Source organism: Mauremys reevesii, linkage group 8, assembly GCF_016161935.1.
Source record: "Mauremys reevesii isolate NIE-2019 linkage group 8, ASM1616193v1, whole genome shotgun sequence".
NCBI classification, from domain to species: domain Eukaryota; kingdom Metazoa; phylum Chordata; order Testudines; family Geoemydidae; genus Mauremys; species Mauremys reevesii.
This window is the reverse complement of record NC_052630.1, coordinates 54009925-54031135: the sequence shown is the minus strand read 5'-3', so window position 1 is coordinate 54031135 and position 21211 is coordinate 54009925. Positions and strand designations below refer to the sequence as shown.

Below are 21211 nucleotides of genomic sequence, written 5' to 3'. Positions count from 1 at the left end.
TAGGCTCCCTAGCTGGCAGCATGCCGCACTATGCAGACAGCCCCCAAGACATCCCTTTGGAGAGGAATGTTTTTCATTAATTTCCTTTCCCTGCTGTGCCTGACCACCTTTCGAATCTAGGAGAGCTAGATACAGCTCTGTCTGGAGCCTATCTGTGCCACTATCATCTTCCAGAGAGAAAGAGCTCTCCAATGTAATAAGAGGTGCTCCATCATCCAAGTGCTACCTCCTTCACAACATCAGCAGCCAGGGACAAAGCTGTAGTGGACACGTATGGCTCTGCCCTCCATATTTTTACATTTCATCCTAATCTTTTTGGACCTGTCCTGCACACAAGACTCCAGCTCTTCTGGGATGGGTTGCAAGATCAGTCTGGGCAGCTAGGAAAGGAGTGCACTGAACTGTCTCCATTCACTCTCACTGGTGAGGTAGACGCCTCTTCCCCATCAGGCCAACTCGCTAAGGTTCCGTAGGTAGCCAGATAGCAAAGTTGTGCAATCTTTTCAGCAACAAAGCAGGCCCGGACTGATAAGGCATTTAAAATTCTGCCAGACAAGCGCAGCTCCTGATGAAAAGGTACCAAATGATTACAACAAAGTCATGAGCCAACAGGAATAAACCATCAAGAAACACACACACACATACAGGGGATTAAAATAAAAGGAGTGCAAAATGAACCCTCAAACAACTTAGCCACCGCGTGCAGAATCTTCAGTAGGGAAAGAGTTAAAAGCGCAACACTTTGTTTCTGAAAGGAAGGGAAAAATTCCCCTTACTGAGCAGAAGTGGATAGGACAGGCCTCACCAGTTAGGAGGACAGACAGGGTCTCTGGCCTTCTCTCTCCAGTGGGCCAGACCTATGTTACCAGTTACTGCTGCCATGGAGGAGATCTCCTGACCTCTATATTTGACAGGATGCTTCACATGACACTTTGTTCATGGCTCTCTAACTCTGCCCTTTGTGTTGAAGCTGGTGGGTGCCACATAGAACCAACTACTTGAACATGCTGTGACATTTGAGGAATGCAAATATCTGTAAATAATAGTAATAATAATTAATAATAAATGTGCTCGTATTGTAATGGGGTTATATTTGCCAAGAACTGGCCTGGAATGGGGAGTCTAGTTTTATTTTTTACACTTGCAAAGTTTTCCGTTTCTAATGATTACAAATTAGATGCTGTAATATACCATGTGGACAGAGAGGGAAATAACATTGGGGACATTGTTTTGTGTTCCCTTGAACTCCCCAATGTCTGAGATATTAAAGCTGTTATGTCTCAAGTGAATACAGCCCGGAAATAAATATTGTATTGCCACTCATGTATCTCCATGAGTGGCTTAAAGGAACCAGGTTCTGGCTCTCTCACACGTCTTGTGGTATGCATTAGTTACTCCTGAGGGAATTCTGTGCCAAAAAATTAAAAATTCTGCACACAATATTTAAAAATTCTGCATATTTTATTGGTCAAAATAACACAATATAATCATGCCAGTTTCAATTATTTTGGCAATTTATTTCAAAATACTTGTTAGCAACTATGTCTGTAACAATACAGACAAAAAAGATTCAGGAAATGTTTTTTGACAAACAGATTCCTTACAAGGCATAACTCTGAGTAATAATTAATTTAAACTACAATACAGAACCGTTTTTCCCACACCTCTCAGAAGCAATGCAAAGACTTGGGGGAGTCAGGGGTAATGGAGATGCTGAGGGAGAGGGAATTGCTGGGAAGGAGCCTGGGTGTGAACTTGGAGGGTTGTTGGGTGTGGGTGGGAGAAGTATGGAACAGGGGAGTTTTTGGACAGGGAGGGATTGTTAGGGAGCCGCCACCTGGCTGACCCCAATTCTCTATCATTCAGTCAGGCACATCCCCATGTGTCCCTGCACCCCCACGCCCATTTAGCCCCCCACCCCAGTCTGTCACCCCCAGCAGCCCTTCTGAACCCCAGTCTGTGACCCCCAGCAGCCCTCTGTGCCCCATGCTGTTCTCCCCCCCATATCCTGAGCCTCCGGACCTGGTCCCACGGGCAGGGAGCTATGGGGAATGCAGCTCCTTTCTCTTCCCTATCTGCAGCTGGGGCTGCCGCTGCTCCCACCCAGGAGCGGCTGCTCTCTGTTCTAGTGCCACAGCGGCCCCCGGTGGGTGAAAGGATTAACTGAAGCACCTTTCTGGCAGAATGTTTTTTCTGTGGGGGAAAAAAAATCTTTACAGCACATAAATTCTGCATGTGCACAGTGGCACAGAATTCCCCCAGGAGTAATTAGTAGATAAGGTGTAAATACAGATGCATGGTGTAATTCAGTGTCTAATGCTGCACGTGGACCTGAGCCAAAGCCTGTTTGTGTCCACAACAGCAAGAACACATGAGTGTATTCAGAAGTGCACAAGAGCATGAAAGCATGTTACTAATCACAAACACCTTTTTGTGCACATCGATTTGTAGGTATGAACATAAGCCTGCAGATACAACATAGTGCTGTGTCTTGCCCTGCACAGCTGTAGGCATTTCAGTTGGACGGATTTTGAAATGAGTTTGCAACCAAGCTGTCTCAATACTGGTTCCACACATGGTTCGTGACTACTACATGGCCCTTAACATTTTGCATATACCATATACTGTCATTCTGCTCACAGGCAGGGATGCAACACAACTGCTAGGTTGTAACTGGATTCTAACGTGACTCAGTTGTGCAGATGGGACCAACTAATCCTCTTTCTGTACCTAGGTTATCCAGTCCTCCCACTTTCCAGGTCTCTGTGAAGGAAACATCTCAAAGTACATGTGAAAAACACCCATAATCCTATGGATTTGGCCTCATCAGCTGAGGCAGTATGACATAAGTGCCCAGATTTTCCCACAGTGCACCAGTACAATCATGGTTTGTAGCACGGTAAGCACTAATATAGTTGACACATTTGCCATGGAGAATATTGCTGCATGGGATACACTGAACCATACTAGCTGTAATTGTCTCAATGCGTATGTCAAAGCCTGAATACAATTGTACTTTAGAAAGGACCTTCTTTTTTCAGGCTGGTGGAGCAATGATTTTTGCACATAAAGTCTGTAGACAGACTCCAGAAAGCAGGTAAGTTCATTTTATTTTTAAAAATTAAGAAAGAGCTGTAAATATGAAATCAAGTATAGCTAATAACTGCAAAACTCTTTGAAAATGAATATCATTATATAAATGCTAATTATCATCAAGTGATATTATACAGGAAACCTGTGCAATTTCATTTTGAAGTTTGGGGTTGATGGTTAAGAAAAACACATGCTGTGTTCTCACCCTGATTTCCCCTTCCAATAAAATAAGATACATCATATATAATTCACAATACCTATAAAAGAAAAATCTCCAGAACAAATTACACAACTATCTAATTATATTTGTTCATAGCAACATTCTGAAGTAACCTCTGCCCGCAAGCGCGTCAGTATTAATCAACAGGAGAGACAGAGAACCCATGTGAAGCACAAGCTTAAAGATCTCTGTAATGCTACCAATACCAATCACTTTTTAAGGAATACAAAAAGTAGGTAAGACTTCAGAGGCAAATAAAATTAGCTCAAGTTCTCTCAAACAGGATGGGCTGAATTGCATAAACCATCTCCACAAAATGGGCTGACCCTTTTGATAAAGCTTTGCACCGTTTTTCCCTTAGCCAACAAAGCACTTGTATGGGAAACACTCTTCCATCAAAAATGATCCAATTATTAAAAGGCTCTTAAGATTAAGAACCTTTTCCTGCTCCCCTTGAGGTCAAAGGGAATTCTGTTGTCAACTTGAACAGGAACAGACCCCCATTATAGGACAAATTAGCATTCTCACTTTAAATCCCAAAGTACTTTGGTGGCACATAAGGTAGCAGTTGCAATCAGAATAAGAGTCAAATAGCTCAGATATATCTCTCTAATAGATAAGCATAATTAAAGTTACTCCCTGAATCACAAGCCAATTTGAGCTCTCTCTTACATGAAAACTTGTACAAATATATGTAGCGAGAGGAGGCTTGAAAGCGTGATCATCCCACATTAAAGTCACCATGGTGGCCACATCATCTCAGAGATCTATACTATCAATATCACAGTACATTTCCCACTGGATGATCCTTACCGTATCAAGGTCGATATGCCCAAATAGCATATTCTCACAGTTCCTGACACAGAAGAAACAATTACATTAAGAGAAAAGGTAGTCTTTTCCTGTTTGGTTCCAAAACTTTATTGTAATAAAATTTTATTCACTCACTAGACTGCAGTTGAGTCTGAGCCTTGAAGGGATTCCAATCCCTCCTTCTTTCCATTCTGAAAGAGGGAAAACTCTGTCAGAGGGACTCCCGATGACAACATAAACCCTCTTAAAAAGTAGGGGTGAGATCACTGTTTGATAAAGCCTTATTTCAAATATGGACAGCCCAGCAAAGTATCAAGTATCTTATTATAGGAGCACATTACAAATTCCTCACTCGTTAGTTTTTAATGGTTGACCTCTTTTGCCAGGCAATCTTCCCTGCTTCTAGCGTAGGTCAAAGATCCCTGCTTTGGCCCACTCTACACAGAGGAAAAAGCAAATATTGCAAAGACAGGAGGCAGTATGTAATGAGAGAAGAAGCTATACAGTAGCTTTCCAGGCCAGATGCCAGATCCATCTACAACCTCAACCGTTCCATGCGACTGGTACGCTTAAACAGATGGCAACAACTTAAGGCCAGTCTTACACTGCACTTGAACAGAATGAGAACATTTGTGTAACAAATTTGTTAATAAGAAAGATTGCTGTATGAAACAAGGATTCCTCCTAAGCCCTAACATTATAGTCTATTGGCAGGTCTTAGTGAGTACAACTACATAGCTTGGTTGTCTACGAGGTATGTGCAGTAAGCTCATTAGCTTTTAGGGCCTAGTGTTTATAAAGTGAGTACCTATTTTGAGCTTATAATTACCATGGTGTGTAAATAGTGCATCTATATATGCAAACAGTCTGCTATGCTTTTAACTGGCTGCTTATGTATGCAAATTAGGTGTGCAATTTTGTGAAAACTCTTATAAAAATCAAGGGTTTCTGATTCTCTGTTGTCTTGCACTTTAGATTGTTACATCCACTTTGCATTCATGTAAATAGCTACACTTGGTGCAGGGCAACAGTGAATTGAGCCCTTAGAGTCTGTAGACAGCAAGTGCACTGATTTAACTAACTCATGATCTAAATCGCTTTAGTTAAGTAAGTGCAGTCCCCATCGGTAGATGCTCTCAAACAGATTTGAGGTGGGCAAATACTGATTTGGCCTAATTCAGTTCATAACCGAGTTTACAAGTACCTATCCACAGGCTGATTTCACTAAATGGAATTTAATTAGTGCAGTTTCTGTGTGCAGGCCTTAATTAAAGAGATTATCCCATTCTAGAAAAACTATATTAATTGATATCACACTTTAACACGACTATTTTAAAGGGTCAGTAGTTTGCCCTGTCCCTTTCGATAACTGATTAAAATATACATGTCTAGTAAACGCTGGGTGGCCCCCCGGAATAAGTAATGGAATACTGAGAGTTTCCCAAAATATACCTGTTTGGTGGTTTGTGTGAAATAAGAACATAAGAACATAAGAAAGGCCGTACCGTGTCAGACCAAAGGTCCATCTAGCCCAGTATCTGTCTACCGACAGTGGCCAATGCCAGGTGCCCCAGAGGGAGTGAACCTAACAGGCAATGATCAAGTGATCTCTCTCCTGCCATCCATCTCCATCCTCTGACGAACAGAGGCTAGGGACACCATTCCTTACCCATCCTGGCTAATAGCCATTTATGGACTTAGCCACCATGAATTTATCCAGTCCCCTTTTAAACATTGTTATAGTCCTAGCCTTCACAACCTCCTCAGGTAAGGAGTTCCACAAGTTGACTGTGCGCTGCGTGAAGAAGAACTTCCTTTTATTTGTTTTAAACCTGCTGCCTATTAATTTCATTTGGTGACCCCTAGTTCTTGTATTATGGGAATAAGTAAATAACTTTTCCTTATCCACTTTCTCAACATCACTCATGATTTTATATACCTCTATCATGTCCCCCCTTAGTCTTCTCTTTTCCAAGCTGAAGAGTCCTAGCCTCTTTAATCTTTCCTTGTATGGGACTCCTAATCATTTTAGTTGCCCTTTTCTGAACCTTTTCTAGTGCTAGAATAAAATCAGTTGTTGTTAGTCCATTTCCTCAAACAGGTGTTCACATCATCAAAGCCATGCCAACTGCCATTGTGTCTTGTTGGCCTTTTCTGCATTGATGCTGAAGATTGAATGGGACTATCCTTTCACCCTTAGAGCCGGTCCTTCCAGATCAGAATAATGTCACCTGGCCAAATATGCTATATCACTGACTGTACTCTGCCTGTGTCGAAGATAAAAGGCTCCTTCCTGTCTCATGATTATCATTTCAGCACCTTTCACAAGCACAAAGTTCACTTTACAAAACTGAAAATAAGGAATAACAAAAAACAAAAACAGTTTTTCAAAAGTTCTTTCTCAGCTCATCTTCCATTCTTATTCTGAGCTTGCACCGAGCGCACTGCTGAAACTTACAGTATAGACCATGCCAATTTCTAGACTAGTGGTTCTCAATCTGTTTCAGGAGATTCATGGAGATGCTTCTGTCACGATGGCAAAATGTTCATTTCTCTCCAAGAGATAATGCTTCTAAATTGGAGCCAGCTGAGAATTCTTTTGGGGGTGTATCCAGAGCCTTTTTTCACTACCTAAACTGAAAAAAGCAACAATCTCCTTCCTGCCTGGCTGCTTGCCAGCTTTAAGTCTTTGTCAGATACTTCTTTGGTGAATAATCAATGGTAAACAGATCTGCAAACATTTAGGCCCTGATTCAGCAAGGTACTTAAGCATATGCCGGACTTAAAATACAATTAGACCCGTAACATCAATGGGACCATAGAAGGGTACCAGATCCTCAGGAGGACAAAACCAAGCAAAGTAATCTGAAGATATTAAAGTAATAGGCGCTGCAGGGAAGGAGGGGTTATTCAGAACAACTGCATGTAATTCATCAGAGAAACAACTAATGGTAGGTTAAAAAAAGAAGGGATGGAACACAACTAAACAGCTGCACTCGTATTCTTAGCTTGTTTCCTTAATATTGTTTTAATAGGTTTTCATGCCATCAATCAGTAGGATTGGATGGTGTGGAATCAAGGCTAGAGGGGGAAATGAGTCAATATGAAGCCTGCTATCTTATCAACAGTTCGCAATTGTAGGAGACCCTCTGTTCTAAACAGTCATTTAATACAGGGAAAATACAATTTTTATTAAAGTTAGTTTAAAATCAAATTTACACAAGTTAAGAGGGAAGATACTGTACATCTGGGGTCAGGCTTGGGTTATGGAAGATTGCATGTATTGGTTACAAGGTTCACGAGGTACATACATATCACATAACCAGCATAGATCCAGATTGGGGTGTGGGAGTTTTTATAGCTACATCTCCATTTAACTGTCCATTGCCAGATAGTGCCTGCTAAACCAACTGGCCACAATTTCTGTATATAACGAGCATGGAGTGTGGACTTCAGTGGTGGTTAAAGTTAGAGGCTGCTGAATATGAGAGAGAGAGAGAGAAAATGGGTTTTAAATTGGGAGGGTGGGGGTGTTGAACTGCTTCCACACCAGGACGTTGCACTGATTTAGCTCAACCGTTTTTTCTACCAAGTTAGTTAAATCTGAAAAAGCTCAGGTTAGACAAATCCTAAGAGCTAGCCCAAACATTTCTTGAACCCCAGCTGAACTACAGTATCAATCAGGGTCAGGAGAGGTGTGAAATGCCTGTACGGCCCTACTTACATTGTCCCTATCTGAAAAAATGTGCCACTGTGACTTCTCACTATAAATCATTTATATTGGTCCCTAAATAGCTACAGAATAATTTTGGATTTCAGATTTGCCATCCATTTAGACTATGAACTAAATAACATAATTTTAGTGCTATTAAAATGGCTGTAAGCTACAGTTCTTGTTTACAAGGGATAGGATATACATGTATGGGGTGTGACAGTTGGTAGAGTGGATATTGTGCTGATGAGAGCGTAACAGTGTTGAAAGTGTTCCAAACAACATGATTTTTTAATGGGAGAATTAAAAGGTTAGCGAAATGAAACCTTTACTAAGCATAATGAATGGGTTAAAAAAAGAAACCTGCCTGGTGGTCTGACTCCGAAGCAAGATGCTTGGGCATCATAAGAATATGATGACTTTTGTGAACAGTATGTTCAACCCGATCCAAAGAGAACGCCAGTGACTGCAACTCAAGGAATCAGAGGTACAGGAACTCTCTAGCTTGAGCTGTGAAATCTTACCTAGAGGAATTTACAACATGTAGTTAAGGTCATCTGATCCGCAGTGTCTGATGTTTATCGAGCTGAGTAGAGAAGGTTCTGAAATCACTTCCAAACCCTGAATCTGTCAGGTGTCACACTAGGCCACCACCAAAGTCACCCCAAGCTGTTTCCATGGCCAGATATAATAATAAATAGCTAAAATAGGAGAAGAGAGGGCAAATATAATTACAGTAAAAGCTGTTTTATCTGGCACTTCACCAACCAGAAAGCTCTATAACCTGGCATTTCTGATCTTCATTGAAATTCCGGTTTATAGGCTGGTTGGCACAGGGCTGGCAGGGGGTTGGGGCACAGGAGGAGGTCTGGGTTCTGGGAGGGAGTTTGGGTGCGGGAGGGGGCTCGGGGCAGTGGGTAGGGGCACGGGAGGGGATGTGGGGGTGCCGGATGTGGGGGCTGCTCACCTTGGGCAGCTCCCCGCAAGCGGCGACCTATTCCGGCTGCTCCTAGGTGGAGGTACGGCAGGCGGCTCTGTGTGCTATCCCTGCCCCAAGAGCTAGCTCTGCAGCTCCCATTGACTGGGAACTATGGCCAACGGGAGCTATGAGGGCGGCACCTGCGGGCAGAGGCAGCGCGCAGAGCATCCTGTCACACCTCTGCCTAGGAGCAGCCAGGACAGCTCGCCACTTGGGAGCTGCCTGAGATTAGCTCCCCCTGGATCTGGCACCCCGCACCGCCTCCTGTGCCCCAACCCGGTGCCCCGAGCCCCCTCCCACACCCAAACTCCCTCCCAGAGCCCGTGCTCTGCACTTCCTCCCGTGTCCCACATGCCAACCCCCAGCCTCGCACCCCCTCCCACACCCAAACTCCCACCCTCTTAGTTAACCAGCATTTTTCACTTACCAGCATCCCCCATTTCCCCAACATGCCGGATAAAACAGCTTTTACTGTAGTTGGCATCACTTCCTTGAGAAGGAAGCTGGTGCCCTCCACAGAAATTATTTTTGGTTTGTCCAAATTTGCCAGAGTCCCTCTAGCTCTGGGTCCAAAATGGTCAGTATATCAGTGTCTAAAAGCCACGGAAGGACACAGCAGTTTCTTTCATTAATACTGTGCTATATGGAGGACTTGTCCAACACACATAAACATACTTCCAATTCTGGGACATTACTGGAAGCAATATGAGAAGGGATAAATTCAGTATCTGAGTCCTGAGCTGGGGAAGAAATCTTGGCTGTATGTGCACTTGGGCTTGTTAGATCAGTGTAGAGTGATGTATGGCAATTTACTCTGACCTCTGCTTTATTTTCTCAGGCTAACTGCTCTTTTTATCCTCCAGCCTTACAGTCATGGTTTTTACTAGTGCTTTTGGGAAGATCAGAATCTATATTCCACGGTGCCCAGCAGTGTTACTAGGAGCTGTGGTACTTGGCAATTTTGTAATGCCAGTAACTTTGTTGGATGAAATTAAAATGAACTTGAGAAACTAATGGTTAACATCCCATCAATAATCAAGGTAAATCACTGTAGATTAAAGCAGTTAAGATTGATCTGAACTCAGGACCTCATACCAAGCACTTCAACAATCTAGCATGACCAAGACTTGTAAAACTGTTGGGATTGCTGTTTTGCGGATGCAAGGTATTGTATAGGCATGGCCCATGCCATGAACTTTGCAGCAAGTTTGACCTAAATTCTGTGGCAAGGGGCTTGGAGTCCACAGCACTCTAGGGAAGCAGAATAGAAATTCAGATCAGTTTAAAAATTGGTATTTTACTAAATTGAATATGAAAATGAGTAATAAAATCAGTACAGTATCCCTTATGTTACAGTAACTCCTCACTTAAAGTCGTCTCGGTTAATGCTGTTTCATTGTTAAGTTGCTGATTAGAGATCATGCTCATTTAAAGTTGCACAATGCTCCCTTATAACATTGTTTGGCAGCCGCCTGCTCTGTCCACTGCTTGCAGAAAGAGCAGCCTGTTGGAGCTAGCTGGTGGGGGCTTGGAACCAGGGTGGACCGGCAGCCCCCCTAATCATTTCCGCTAAGTTCCCTGTGTGGCAGCCACCCAGCAGGCTAGCAATTGCCTGGCAATTCAGCTGTTCCTCCCCCCACTGCCATGTGCTGCTCCTGCCTCCTGCCTTGGAGCTGCTCCCAGGAGTTTCCTGCTTAGTGTAAATTCTTGACATTTATATGGTTTGTCCTGTGGATGGATCACCTTGTGTTTCAACAGCAGATTAGGTTTACGGAAACCTTTGCCACACATCGGACAGATGTAAGGTTTAGACTCTTCTTCCCCAGGCTTTTGATTTTTTGAACACTGCTGGTCAGTATCCCCACTGCCATGCTTGTTTTGGTGCAATGTTGACCCTGGGTTCCTAACCATGCCATTTCCCAAAACTACCTTGGAGCGCTCAATCTTATGCACATTGCATAGGTGCCTCCAGGCATCAGCCGTGCGGATGAACCCCTTGTCACACTCCGGACACTTGTGTGGCCTGTCACTAGAATGAATGAGCTTGTGCATTCGCAAGTTCGCAGCACGGAAGAACTCTTTGCCGCAGATGGGGCATTGGTATGAATGCTCTGTCAGATGGATCTGGTTGTGTTCTTGTAATTCACCCAAATCCTGGAAAGAGGCACCACACTTCTTGCACCTATAAGGCAAAGCTTCTCCAGTGATGGCCTCCAGGTCCTCCTCATCAAAAGCATCAACAAGAATGATCTTTTCATCATCCTCACTTAATCCTCCCTGAGGTTCCTCAGAGGAGTAGAACTCCAGATCCTCATCTTCACATTGCAGGTCAAAGTTGGTGTTGGAGGTGACAAAGACCCCAGCTGTAGTCTCACCTCGCTTCTGGTAGTAGGTCTCATAGGTTTCCTCGTCTTCACACTGCAATTCTACAGGGAGTTCTTGCCTACCTGAAGTTCCAGCAGGGCTACAACCAGGACTGCATGGTTGAGAGTAGTCTAAGTCTACCTCCAGCTGGAGGCTAGATTTGTGACCCACCCGCTCAGAGGAATGACTGGAGTCATCTGAATGCTCCTCACCTGTGTCATAAGTGTTGTTATTGGACTCCCAGTCCACCTCGTCCATCCTGTGGCGTCATATATGGAGATTATATCTGGCTTACTGTGGATGTAAAAACACCATGTTCTTATAGTCCTTCATGATTGGCTCATCTCGTTCTCAACTCCAATCACAGCCCTCCCTAGAAAAAACAGGAGATGATTTCATTAACCAACTCGCCAACATTCACATTAAGTAAAGCAAAACAACCACAATAGAGATCTTTTTCTGGTGAACAGAATAATATTGAGACTTTGTGCATTAGTTTCACTGTAGGGGACACTGGGTAGTTTACTATGATCACCAAATGGAACATTTCTGTATCTCCATAAAGTTAAATCCTCTATTTTAATTGGATCTTTACTGCAAATTTGAATAATTAAGGTAACAACTACTGGTTTCTCTAGCCTTAAAAAAATACCATTAAGAATGCCTATAATTTCTGTTTTAGAATTTGATAACGTGGATTCATCCACTTTATATATTTGGTGATCTGAGATTTGGTTTTGAGTTTTCCCTTGTTTTGTAATATGATTTAGAAATGTGGCGGGGTGACGACTCACCAACACGGCGCCTCCTGCTAGTTGTCCAGAGAATTCACTATTTTCCATCTCAGAGCGCCCTCTGCAGGCCGGTGTCTTGCCTGCTGCTGGCCCCGTGTCCCTCCTGGACCCCAGTGCCCTTTGCCCTGGGGTTCTGCCCCAGCAGTAACCCCCAATATGAGTCTCCCCTCCCTGGGGAGCCCTAACCCTCTAAACCCACCTTGCTCAGTGGCTACTGCCAGCCATCATCTAGCCCCCCACTCACCGGGGCAAACTGCAGTCTGTAAACCACTCATCATTGGCAAGGGGGGTTGGACCAACTGCCTCTGCCTATTTCTGGGCTGCTCCTCTGCAGCCCTAGTGCCCTTTTGTAGGCCTTTAACTAAGCCTGCAGCCTGGGGTTTTGCTAGGCTGGAGCTCCCCAGCTCCCTCTGCCCTTCCCCAGCACTGCTCCACCCTAGGTACCCTCCTCAGCTCCCAGGCAGCCAGGTTCTTCTCCCTCAAGAAGCTAAAGAGAATGAGTGTTTCAGTCTCTGGCCCTCAGCCCTCCTATAGGGCCAGCTGTGGCCAGGCACCACCTGTGGCTGCTTCCCCCAATCAGCCTAGCATTTCTCAACTGCAGCCCTCTCCAGGGCTGCTTTAACCCCTTCAGGGCTGGAACGGGTTGACCACCCCACTACAAGAAACTCCAGTAACTCCCCACTTAACGTCCTCTTGCTTAACGTTGTTTTGATCTTATGTCCCTTCTCAATTACAGAACATGCTCCATTTAAAGTTGTGCAATGCTTTGCTATAACATCATTTGGCTTCCTGCTTTGTCCACAGCTGGCAGCTCCCCTATGCCCCCCCACAACGCCTCCCGCCTGCCGGCAGACCCCGCACCTTTCCCCTCCCCCCGCCTCCTGCCCGTGGCAATCAGCTGGCTTGCGGTGTTCAGGAGGGAGCGGGGAGGAGCAAGGACTCGGCGTGCAGGCTCCCCCTCCCTCCCCTGCCTCCCGAACACTGCAAGCCAGCTGATTGCCGTGGGCAGGAGGCAGGGGAGGGAGAGAGGGGGGAGCCTGCATGCCAAGTCCTCGCTCCTCCCCCCTCCCCCCTGAACGTTGCAATCCAGCTTATTCCCGCAAGCAGGAGGGAGGGGGGAGAAGCAAGGACGCAGCGCACCTCCCCTCTCCCTCCTGCCCGTGGCAATCAGCTGGCTTGCGGTATTCAGGAGGCAGGGGAGGGAGGGGGAGCCTGCGTGCCGTGTCCTCGCTCCTCCCCACTCCCTCCTGAATGCTGCAAGCCAGCTGATTGCCAGGGGCAGGAGGCAGGGGAGGGAGGGGGAAGGAGTGAGGATGCGGTGTGTGCAACCCAATTCCCCGCCCCCCCCCGAGCGTTGCATCGCGCCGCCCAAGTCCCCGCCCCCCGAGTGTTGCGTCGCGCCGCCCAAGTCCCCGCTCCCCCAAGTACCCGCCCCCTCCCCAGCACCGCCCAAGTCCCCGCCTCTCCGAGCGCTGCGTCGCACCGCCCAAGTCCCCGCCCCCCTGAGCGTCGTGCCTCCCAAGTCCCTGCTCCTCCCCAGCACTGCCCAAGTCCCCGCCCCGAGCGCCACATTGCGCCGCCCAAGTCCCTGCCCCCCCCGCGCCGCGTGGCACCGCCCAAGTCCCCGCCCCCCCAGCGCCGCCTGGCCAAACCAAAAACAACAAAAACAAACCCCGATCGTTGCCCCCTCCCAAGGTGCCGCCCCAAGCACGTGCTTGGTAGGCTGGTGCCTGGAGCCAGCCCTGCTTACCACGCAGCTCCGAATGAGGAGGAGCTCAGGCCCCACCCGAGCCACGCCGCTTTAGCTCTGTCCAGGGCCGCTTGTGGGTTACCCCCGCCTCTCCTCTCTCTCGGCGCCTCAGCGCACCACATCCAGAAGCTACCCTGGCCCCTGGACAGTGCTGCGGCACCATGGCTCCGGTGGGACCGGAGCTCGCATCCCCGCCCGCTTACCATGCGGCTCTGAGCAGGGAGGAGCTCAGGTCTGCTCCCTGATAAAATCCTGCAGGCTCTATTGTTGTTCCACCTGCCAGGTCAGGAAGGCCTGCTTCTCGGTCTGTTGGGCCAACTGGAGATTGACCAAAGTCTGCTTCATCTCCTCCTGCTGCTTCACCAGCCATTTTAGGGTCTCTTCCATCTCCAGGGTCACCAACCACAGTTGCTGGCGTCAAATCCTGGATTAGTCCCCACATGTAACACCAGTCTAGGCACCAAAAACACCCAGAGACCAGCTGAGGCACCGCACCCGTGTCCTTTTATTATTTGTGTCCGTTCCCACCACCTATTATTTACAAGTATTTACAGAGACCAACACTCTTGGAGACTACTAGCCTCCCAGCCAGCAGGGATCTCGACCCCAGACCCCTCCCTTTCCTGTCTCTTAGCCAGCTTTATAGGGCAGTCTGGCTACCCAGACCTGCAGGTGGAGCCACTCTGGTAATTAGGGCATGGCCCCTCAGCCAGCCCAACTAACCCTTTTTCCTCTTGAACAGGGCTAACGGGCCTGGCTTGCCTTTCCTAGCCAGCACCCTGTTGTAGGTGCCACAAGTACTCCTGTTCTAAGCAACTGAAGCTCTTCGAGTTCCACTGAAGTCAAGGCACTTTGCTGAAGTGGGGACCTCAGTAAACAACCACCTGGCTGTAACCTTGGTCCTTCTTTATCCATCTCCTACGCACCTCTGTTTGCCCCTGCCCCCTGCCATGTGCCAGGCTGGAAATTACATTGCCAGCCCATTGGCACAAGGACCAGGGTCTAAATCTTATCACTGAGCGTTAGTTGCCTAGACACCCTTTGATGATATAGGCCCATGTCATTATATCTGAGCCTGGCACACTTCTCCCTGAGGCCCTGCCCCCACGCCACCCCTTCTCCCTGAGGCCCTGACCCCACCACTTCTCCCCAAAGCCCTGCTCCCACCCTGCCCCTTCTCCCTGAACCCCTGCCCCCATCCCGCTCCTCCTCCTCAATCCTCTGCCCACACGTGGCCCCTTCTCCCCGAGGCTGTGCCTCCATCCTGCCCCTTCTCCCTGAGTCCCCCACCCCACACTGCCCCTTCTCCCCAAGGCGCTGCTGCCACCCCACCCCCATGGGGGCCTGCATGTACCTTAAAAATAGCCTTGGTTTAATGATGCCCCAACATGCAGGTCTAGTACCCAGAAAAAGTGGATGATTGTGACCTAAACCTGACGAGAAATGTTACGCTGAGTTTTATATTGCCTGCTCCGACCAGAGTACAGCGTACTGCCAAAGACAACGGCAACACCTGGCAGGTTGTGTCAGGCAGAGTTATAGCCCATGAAGGGGTACCTGCATGCACTGTCTGCCTGTCCCTCTCTCACAGACACACACATACACGCTACACAAGGTAGGCTGTGCATCAGCAGACATGTCTCGTCAAGCGACCTGGCTCTAGGCTCTGTGTTGTCTTGGCCCAGTCAGCAAATTCAGCAAAAATATTTCTTTTGAAAATTTGGACCAGCTCTAATAATAACACAGGAATGGCTGTCGCTCTAATTCCCAGATTTATCAAAAATAAAACTCCACAACTCAGTTTACTTTTATTTATTTAAACTCTATATGAAAAATAAGAGGGTTATCAAGAGGTCACAAATGTGTTGCAAACAGAACAGTTTGTACTATATAATTTCAGTATTATGACCCTCCAGAGTGCAAAAATCTTGAGTCAGGTCCCATAAAAATCGAGAGATTGGTTCCAAAACCATGATTTAAAAAAAAAATTGGATTCTGTTTATTCACCTTCTGGGTTTTCAATCTTTAGGATGCACTTGGGTCACATTTTTTCTTTTCTGAACAACCATGAATGCCAGAAACTTACTTATTGTTGTCATGGAAGCTGAGAGTCTCATATAATCACGTTACTCCAGCAGTTGAGGCTTTGCATCAAATGTCGCCAATCTCCTGATAAAATACAAGCATGGCCAATGTTGTGTGAATGTGTACAGTAAATGGAGATATCCTTAGTCATACTGAGCAGAGAATTGCTTAATCAGATTTTCTTCTGAAAATTCTCCTCTTCCTGTCTCTAAATTGAACAGTGCCAGGGTGGAAGATGGTGGCACATAAGAACAGCCATATTGGGTCAGAACACAGGTCCATCTAGCTCAGTATCTCGTCTTCTGACATTGGCCGGTGGATGTTGACAGACAGACACCCGGTCTGGGGACCAGTCCCATCCAGAGCCTCACAGCGCCTGCCTGATTCACTGTGGTGTTGCTCCAATTTAATGCCATTCTCCAAGGGCTTATGCTGGTGAATGCCCTTCCAGAAGGATGTTATCAATGAAAGAGAAGTCAGAAAAAAGCCTCAAGACTGATTCAAAGGTTAGAAACCCTGCCACCTAGTGAGAGACTCAGGAGCTCAATTTCTTTTGCTTAATGAAGAGAAGGTTACGGGGTGACTCAGTCACAGTCACTAAGTACCTTCATGGGGTGCTGGGGAGGGACTGCAGGGAGCCAGGGTCTTGCCCACCTCTGATGCCTGCAGTCCTTTTGTGATGTCAGGACCCGCCTGGTCCTGGCCCTTTATGATGCGTCACTGGAACGAACAGCCCCTCAGGAGAGATCCAGCCACAGCAGCAGCAGGGAGTGTAGCATCTCCACCCCCAGTGCGCGTCCAGACCGTCCTTCCCAGCATGTTTGACGCGGGAGTGGGGATCATGCAGAGCTGGTTCTGTGCCTGCTGGGACAGCTTCTGGGTGATGTACACCTGCGTCCTTCTGGTCCCGGTCATCTGGGTGGCCATGGTGACTCAGCACAGCTTCTCCTGGAGAAGCAGGATGGTAGGAGGACTCTCCCCAACTCCCCCAGCCCCAAGCCATCCTGCGCTCTCAGCAGAGCTTGCCTGGACACAGCCCCATAGAAGGGAGGGCCCGAGGCCCCCCTGTTCTGACCAGGACCTGTTGGGCTGACGGGGCACATCCACAGAGAGAGACAGGGCCACAGACAGAGCTCGTGGCTCCATTCATTGGTTGTTCCTTACTGCTCCGACCACCGGCTAGTGCTCAAAATGCCAGGGCTCTCCCTCGTGGTCCCAGGGTTCCTGGCACCCCTGGCACTAAGCCGGCTCTGGCCAGTTATTTCCCTACACTGGGGGAAGCTGAACAAACCCTCCCAGCTCCCGCCCAAAGCCACAAGCTTTCCGGGTCCCTGGCCTCCCAGCCGGCCAGGGAGAGGGCAGGCAAGAGGTGTGGGGAGAAAGGGGGAATCCAGGACAGATCTTTGGGTTTGGTCAGTTGGGGATCTTGCCCAGGGCCGGCTCTAACATTTCTGCCACCCCAAGCAAAAAAAAAGAGCGCCGCCCGACCCCTCCCCGAGCATTGCGTCGCGCCACCCAAGTCCCCGACCCCCGAGCGTCGCGTCGCGCCGCCCAAGTCCCCGCCCCCAAGTAACGCATCGCACCGCCCCAGTCCCCGCCCCCCAAGCGTCGCGTTGTGCTGCCCAAGTCCCCGTCCCCTCCGAGCGTCATGTCGCGCCGCCCAAGTCCCCGCCCTCGCGTCGCGCCGCCCAAGTCCCCGCCCCAGCGTCGCGCCGCCCAAGTCCCCGCCCCCAAGTGACGCATCGCACCGCCCCAGTCCCCGCCCCCCAAGCGTTGCGTCGTGCTGCCCAAATCCCCGTCCCCTCCGAGCGTCGCGTCGCGCCGCCCAAGTCCCCGCCCCCCCGAGCGTCGCGTCGCGCCGCCCAAGTCCCGCCCCGAGCGTCGCGTCGCCCAAGTCCCCACCCCAGCGTCGCGTCGCGCCAAGTCCCCACCCCCAGTGTCGCATCGCGTCGCCCAAGTCCCGCCCCGGCGTCGCGCGCCCAAGTCCCCACCCCCAGTGTCGCATCGCGCCCAAGTCCCCGCCCCAGCGTCGCATCGCACCGCCCAAGTCCCCAGCGCCGCCTGTAAATCCAAAACAACAAAAACAAACCCGATCGCGCCCCTCCAAGGTGCCACTCCAAGCACGTGCTTGGTAGGCTGGTTCCTGGAGCCGGCCCTGCTCAAAGCCCAATGGTATTGAGCCAAAGGTGTGGCATAGCAAAAATGATTGTAAATGGACACTTGCAATGAATTTGTTGTTATTGCTAATGGTAATTTTTGTATCTAATGTGCTGCTATTACCAAGAACTGTAAAAATGAACAATGTGCCTAATCTTTTGGCAAGAGATTATAAAAGGCTGATGCCTCAACTCCATCTAAACATAGCACTGAAGACCGATCCCTGCTGTGGATGTACTCCAGAGACTTGATTTGAACCTCCAGTTCCGCCAGTTCAGCCAGCCCCAGAGAGAGACTGCCATATTGGAAGGGCGCTGAAGATCTCTTCCCCGAGAGCTGATGTTCGCAGGCCTGCTTTCACAACCATGAATGCCAGAAACTTACTTATTGTTGTCATGGAAGCTGAGAGACTCATATAATCACGTTACTCCAGCAGTTGAGGCTTTGCATCAAATGTCGCCAATCTCCTGATAAAATGCAAGCATGGGCAATGTTGTGTGAATGTGTACAGTAAATGGAGATATCCTTAGTCATACTGAGCAGAGAATTGCTTAATCAGATTTTCTTCTGAAAATTCTCCTCTCCCTGTCTCTAAATTGAACAGTGCCAGGGTGGAAGATGGTGGCACATAAGAACGGCCATATTGGGTCAGAACAAAGGTCCATCTAGCTCAGTATCTCGTCTTCTGACATTGGCCGGTGGATGTTGACAGACAGACACCCGGTCTGGGGACCAGTCCCATCCAGAGCCTCACAGCGCCTGCCTGATTCACTGTGGTGTTACTCCAATTTAATGCCATTCTCCAAGGGCTTATGCTGGTGAATGCCCTTCCAGAAGGATGTTATCAATGAAAGAGAAGTCAGAAAAAAGCCTCAAGACTGATTCAAAGGTTAGAAACCCTGCCACCTAGTGAGAGACTCAGGAGCTCAATTTCTTTTGCTTAATGAAGAGAAGGTTACGGGGTGACTCAGTCACAGTCACTAAGTACCTTCATGGGGTGCTGGGGAGGGACTGCAGGGAGCCAGGGTCTTGCCCACCTCTGATGCCTGCAGTCCTTTTGTGATGTCAGGACCCGCCTGGTCCTGGCCCTTTATGATGCGTCACTGGAACGAACAGCCCCTCAGGAGAGATCCAGCCACAGCAGCAGCAGGGAGTGTAGCATCTCCACCCCCAGTGCGCGTCCAGACCGTCCTTCCCAGCATGTTTGACGCGGGAGTGGGGATCATGCAGAGCTGGTTCTGTGCCTGCTGGGACAGCTTCTGGGTGATGTACACCTGCGTCCTTCTGGTCCCGGTCATCTGGGTGGCCATGGTGACTCAGCACAGCTTCTCCTGGAGAAGCAGGATGGTAGGAGGACTCTCCCCAACTCCCCCAGCCCCAAGCCGTCCTGCGCTCTCAGCAGAGCTTGCCTGGACACAGCCCCATAGAAGGGAGGGCCCGAGGGCCCCCTGTTCTGACCAGGACCTGTTGGGCTGACGGGGCACATCCACAGAGAGAGACAGGGCCACAGACAGAGCTCGTGGCTCCATTCATTGGTTGTTCCTTACTGCTCCGACCACCGGCTAGTGCTCAAAATGCCAGGGCTCTCCCTCGTGGTCCCAGCGTTCCTGGCACCCCTGGCACTGAGCCGGCTCTGGCCAGTTATTTCCCTACACTGGGGGAAGCTGAACAAACCCTCCCAGCTCCCGCCCAAAGCCACAAGCTTTCCGGGTCCCTGGCCTCCCAGCCGGCCAGGGAGAGGGCAGGCAAGAGGTGTGGGGAGAAAGGGGGAATCCAGGACAGATCTTTGGGTTTGGTCAGTTGGGGATCTTGCCCAGGGCCGGCTCTAACATTTCTGCCACCCCAAGCAAAAAAAGCGCCGCCCGACCCCTCCCGAGCATTGCGTCGCGCCACCCAAGTCCCGACCCCGGCGTCGCGGCGCGCCGCCCACGTCCCCGCCCCCAAGTCACGCATCGCACCGCCCCAGGCCCCGCCCCCCAAGCGGCGCGTTGTGCTTCCCACGTCCCCGTCCCCTCCGAGCGTCATGTCGCGCCGCCCAAGTCCCGCCCCGAGCGTCGCGTCGCGCCGCCCAAGTCCGCCCCAGCGTCGCGCCGCCCAAGTCCCGCCCCAAGTGACGCATCGCACCGCCCCAGTCCCGCCCCCAAGCGTTGCGTCGTGCTGCCCAAATCCCGTCCCCTCCGGCGTCGCGTCGCGCCCAAGTCCCCCGAGCGTCGCGTCGCTGCCCAAGTCCCCGCCCGGCGTCGCGTCGCCCAAGTCCCCACCCCCAAGCGTCGCGTCGCGCCCAAGTCCCCACCCCAGTGTCGCATCGCGTCGCCCAAGTCCCCGCCCCGAGCGTCGCGCCACCCAAGTCCCCACCCCAGTGTCGCATCGCGCCGCCCAAGTCCCGCCCCCAGCGTCGCATCGCACCGCCCAAGTCCCCAGCGCCGCCTGGCCAAATCCAAAACAACAAAAACAAACCCCGATCGCCGCCCCCTCCAAGGTGCCACTCCAAGCACGTGCTTGGTAGGCTGGTTCCTGGAGCCGGCCCTGCTCAAAGCCCAATGGTATTGAGCCAAAGGTGTGGCATAGCAAAAATGATTGTAAATGGACACTTGCAATGAATTTGTTGTTATTGCTAATGGTAATTTTTGTATCTAATGTGCTGCTATTACCAAGAACTGTAAAAATGAACAATGTGCCTAATCTTTTGGCAAGAGATTATAAAAGGCTGATGCCTCAACTCCATCTAAACATAGCACTGAAGACCGATCCCTGCTGTGGATGTACTCCAGAGACTTGATTTGAACCTCCAGTTCCGCCAGTTCAGCCAGCCCCAGAGAGAGACTGCCATATTGGAAGGGCGCTGAAGATCTCTTCCCCGAGAGCTGATGTTCGCAGGCCTGCTTTCACAACCATGAATGCCAGAAACTTACTTATTGTTGTCATGGAAGCTGAGAGACTCATATAATCACGTTACTCCAGCAGTTGAGGCTTTGCATCAAATGTCGCCAATCTCCTGATAAAATGCAAGCATGGGCAATGTTGTGTGAATGTGTACAGTAAATGGAGATATCCTTAGTCATACTGAGCAGAGAATTGCTTAATCAGATTTTCTTCTGAAAATTCTCCTCTCCCTGTCTCTAAATTGAACAGTGCCAGGGTGGAAGATGGTGGCACATAAGAACGGCCATATTGGGTCAGAACAAAGGTCCATCTAGCTCAGTATCTCGTCTTCTGACATTGGCCGGTGGATGTTGACAGACAG

At 49.2% G+C, this 21211-nt stretch overlaps 1 protein-coding gene across 6 annotated transcripts; it reads right to left on the bottom strand.

The window, feature by feature from the left end:
• Positions 1–4210: 4210 nt before the first annotated feature.
• On the bottom strand, positions 4211–19020 carry LOC120370647 (zinc finger protein 234-like). Of its 6 annotated transcripts, none has more exons than XR_005583858.1 (3): positions 15812–16480; positions 11394–11554; positions 4211–4317 (listed from the first exon to the last, which is right to left on the bottom strand). XR_005583858.1 is itself a non-coding variant. In XM_039485679.1 (3 exons), the coding sequence occupies exon 3, from the start codon at positions 11437–11439 to the stop codon at positions 10438–10440; it is 1002 nt and encodes a 333-aa protein (XP_039341613.1). In that variant the 5' UTR covers positions 11440–11554; positions 15812–15894; positions 16416–16484; the 3' UTR covers positions 10400–10437. The 6 variants fall into 6 exon arrangements, 4 of the variants coding, with proteins under 4 accessions (XP_039341613.1, XP_039341614.1, XP_039341612.1 ...); XR_005583859.1 differs by lacking the exons at positions 4211–4317; positions 15812–16480 and adding exons at positions 8403–8539; positions 18352–19020; XM_039485679.1 differs by lacking the exon at positions 4211–4317 and having other exon boundaries at positions 10400–11554; positions 15812–15894; positions 16416–16484.
• Positions 19021–21211: the final 2191 nt, after the last annotated feature.

Coding starts and splice junctions, on each gene's coding strand:
- LOC120370647 (XM_039485680.1), bottom strand. CDS start 11,439: ATGGACGAGGTGGACTGGGAGTCCAATAACAACACTTATGACACAGGT.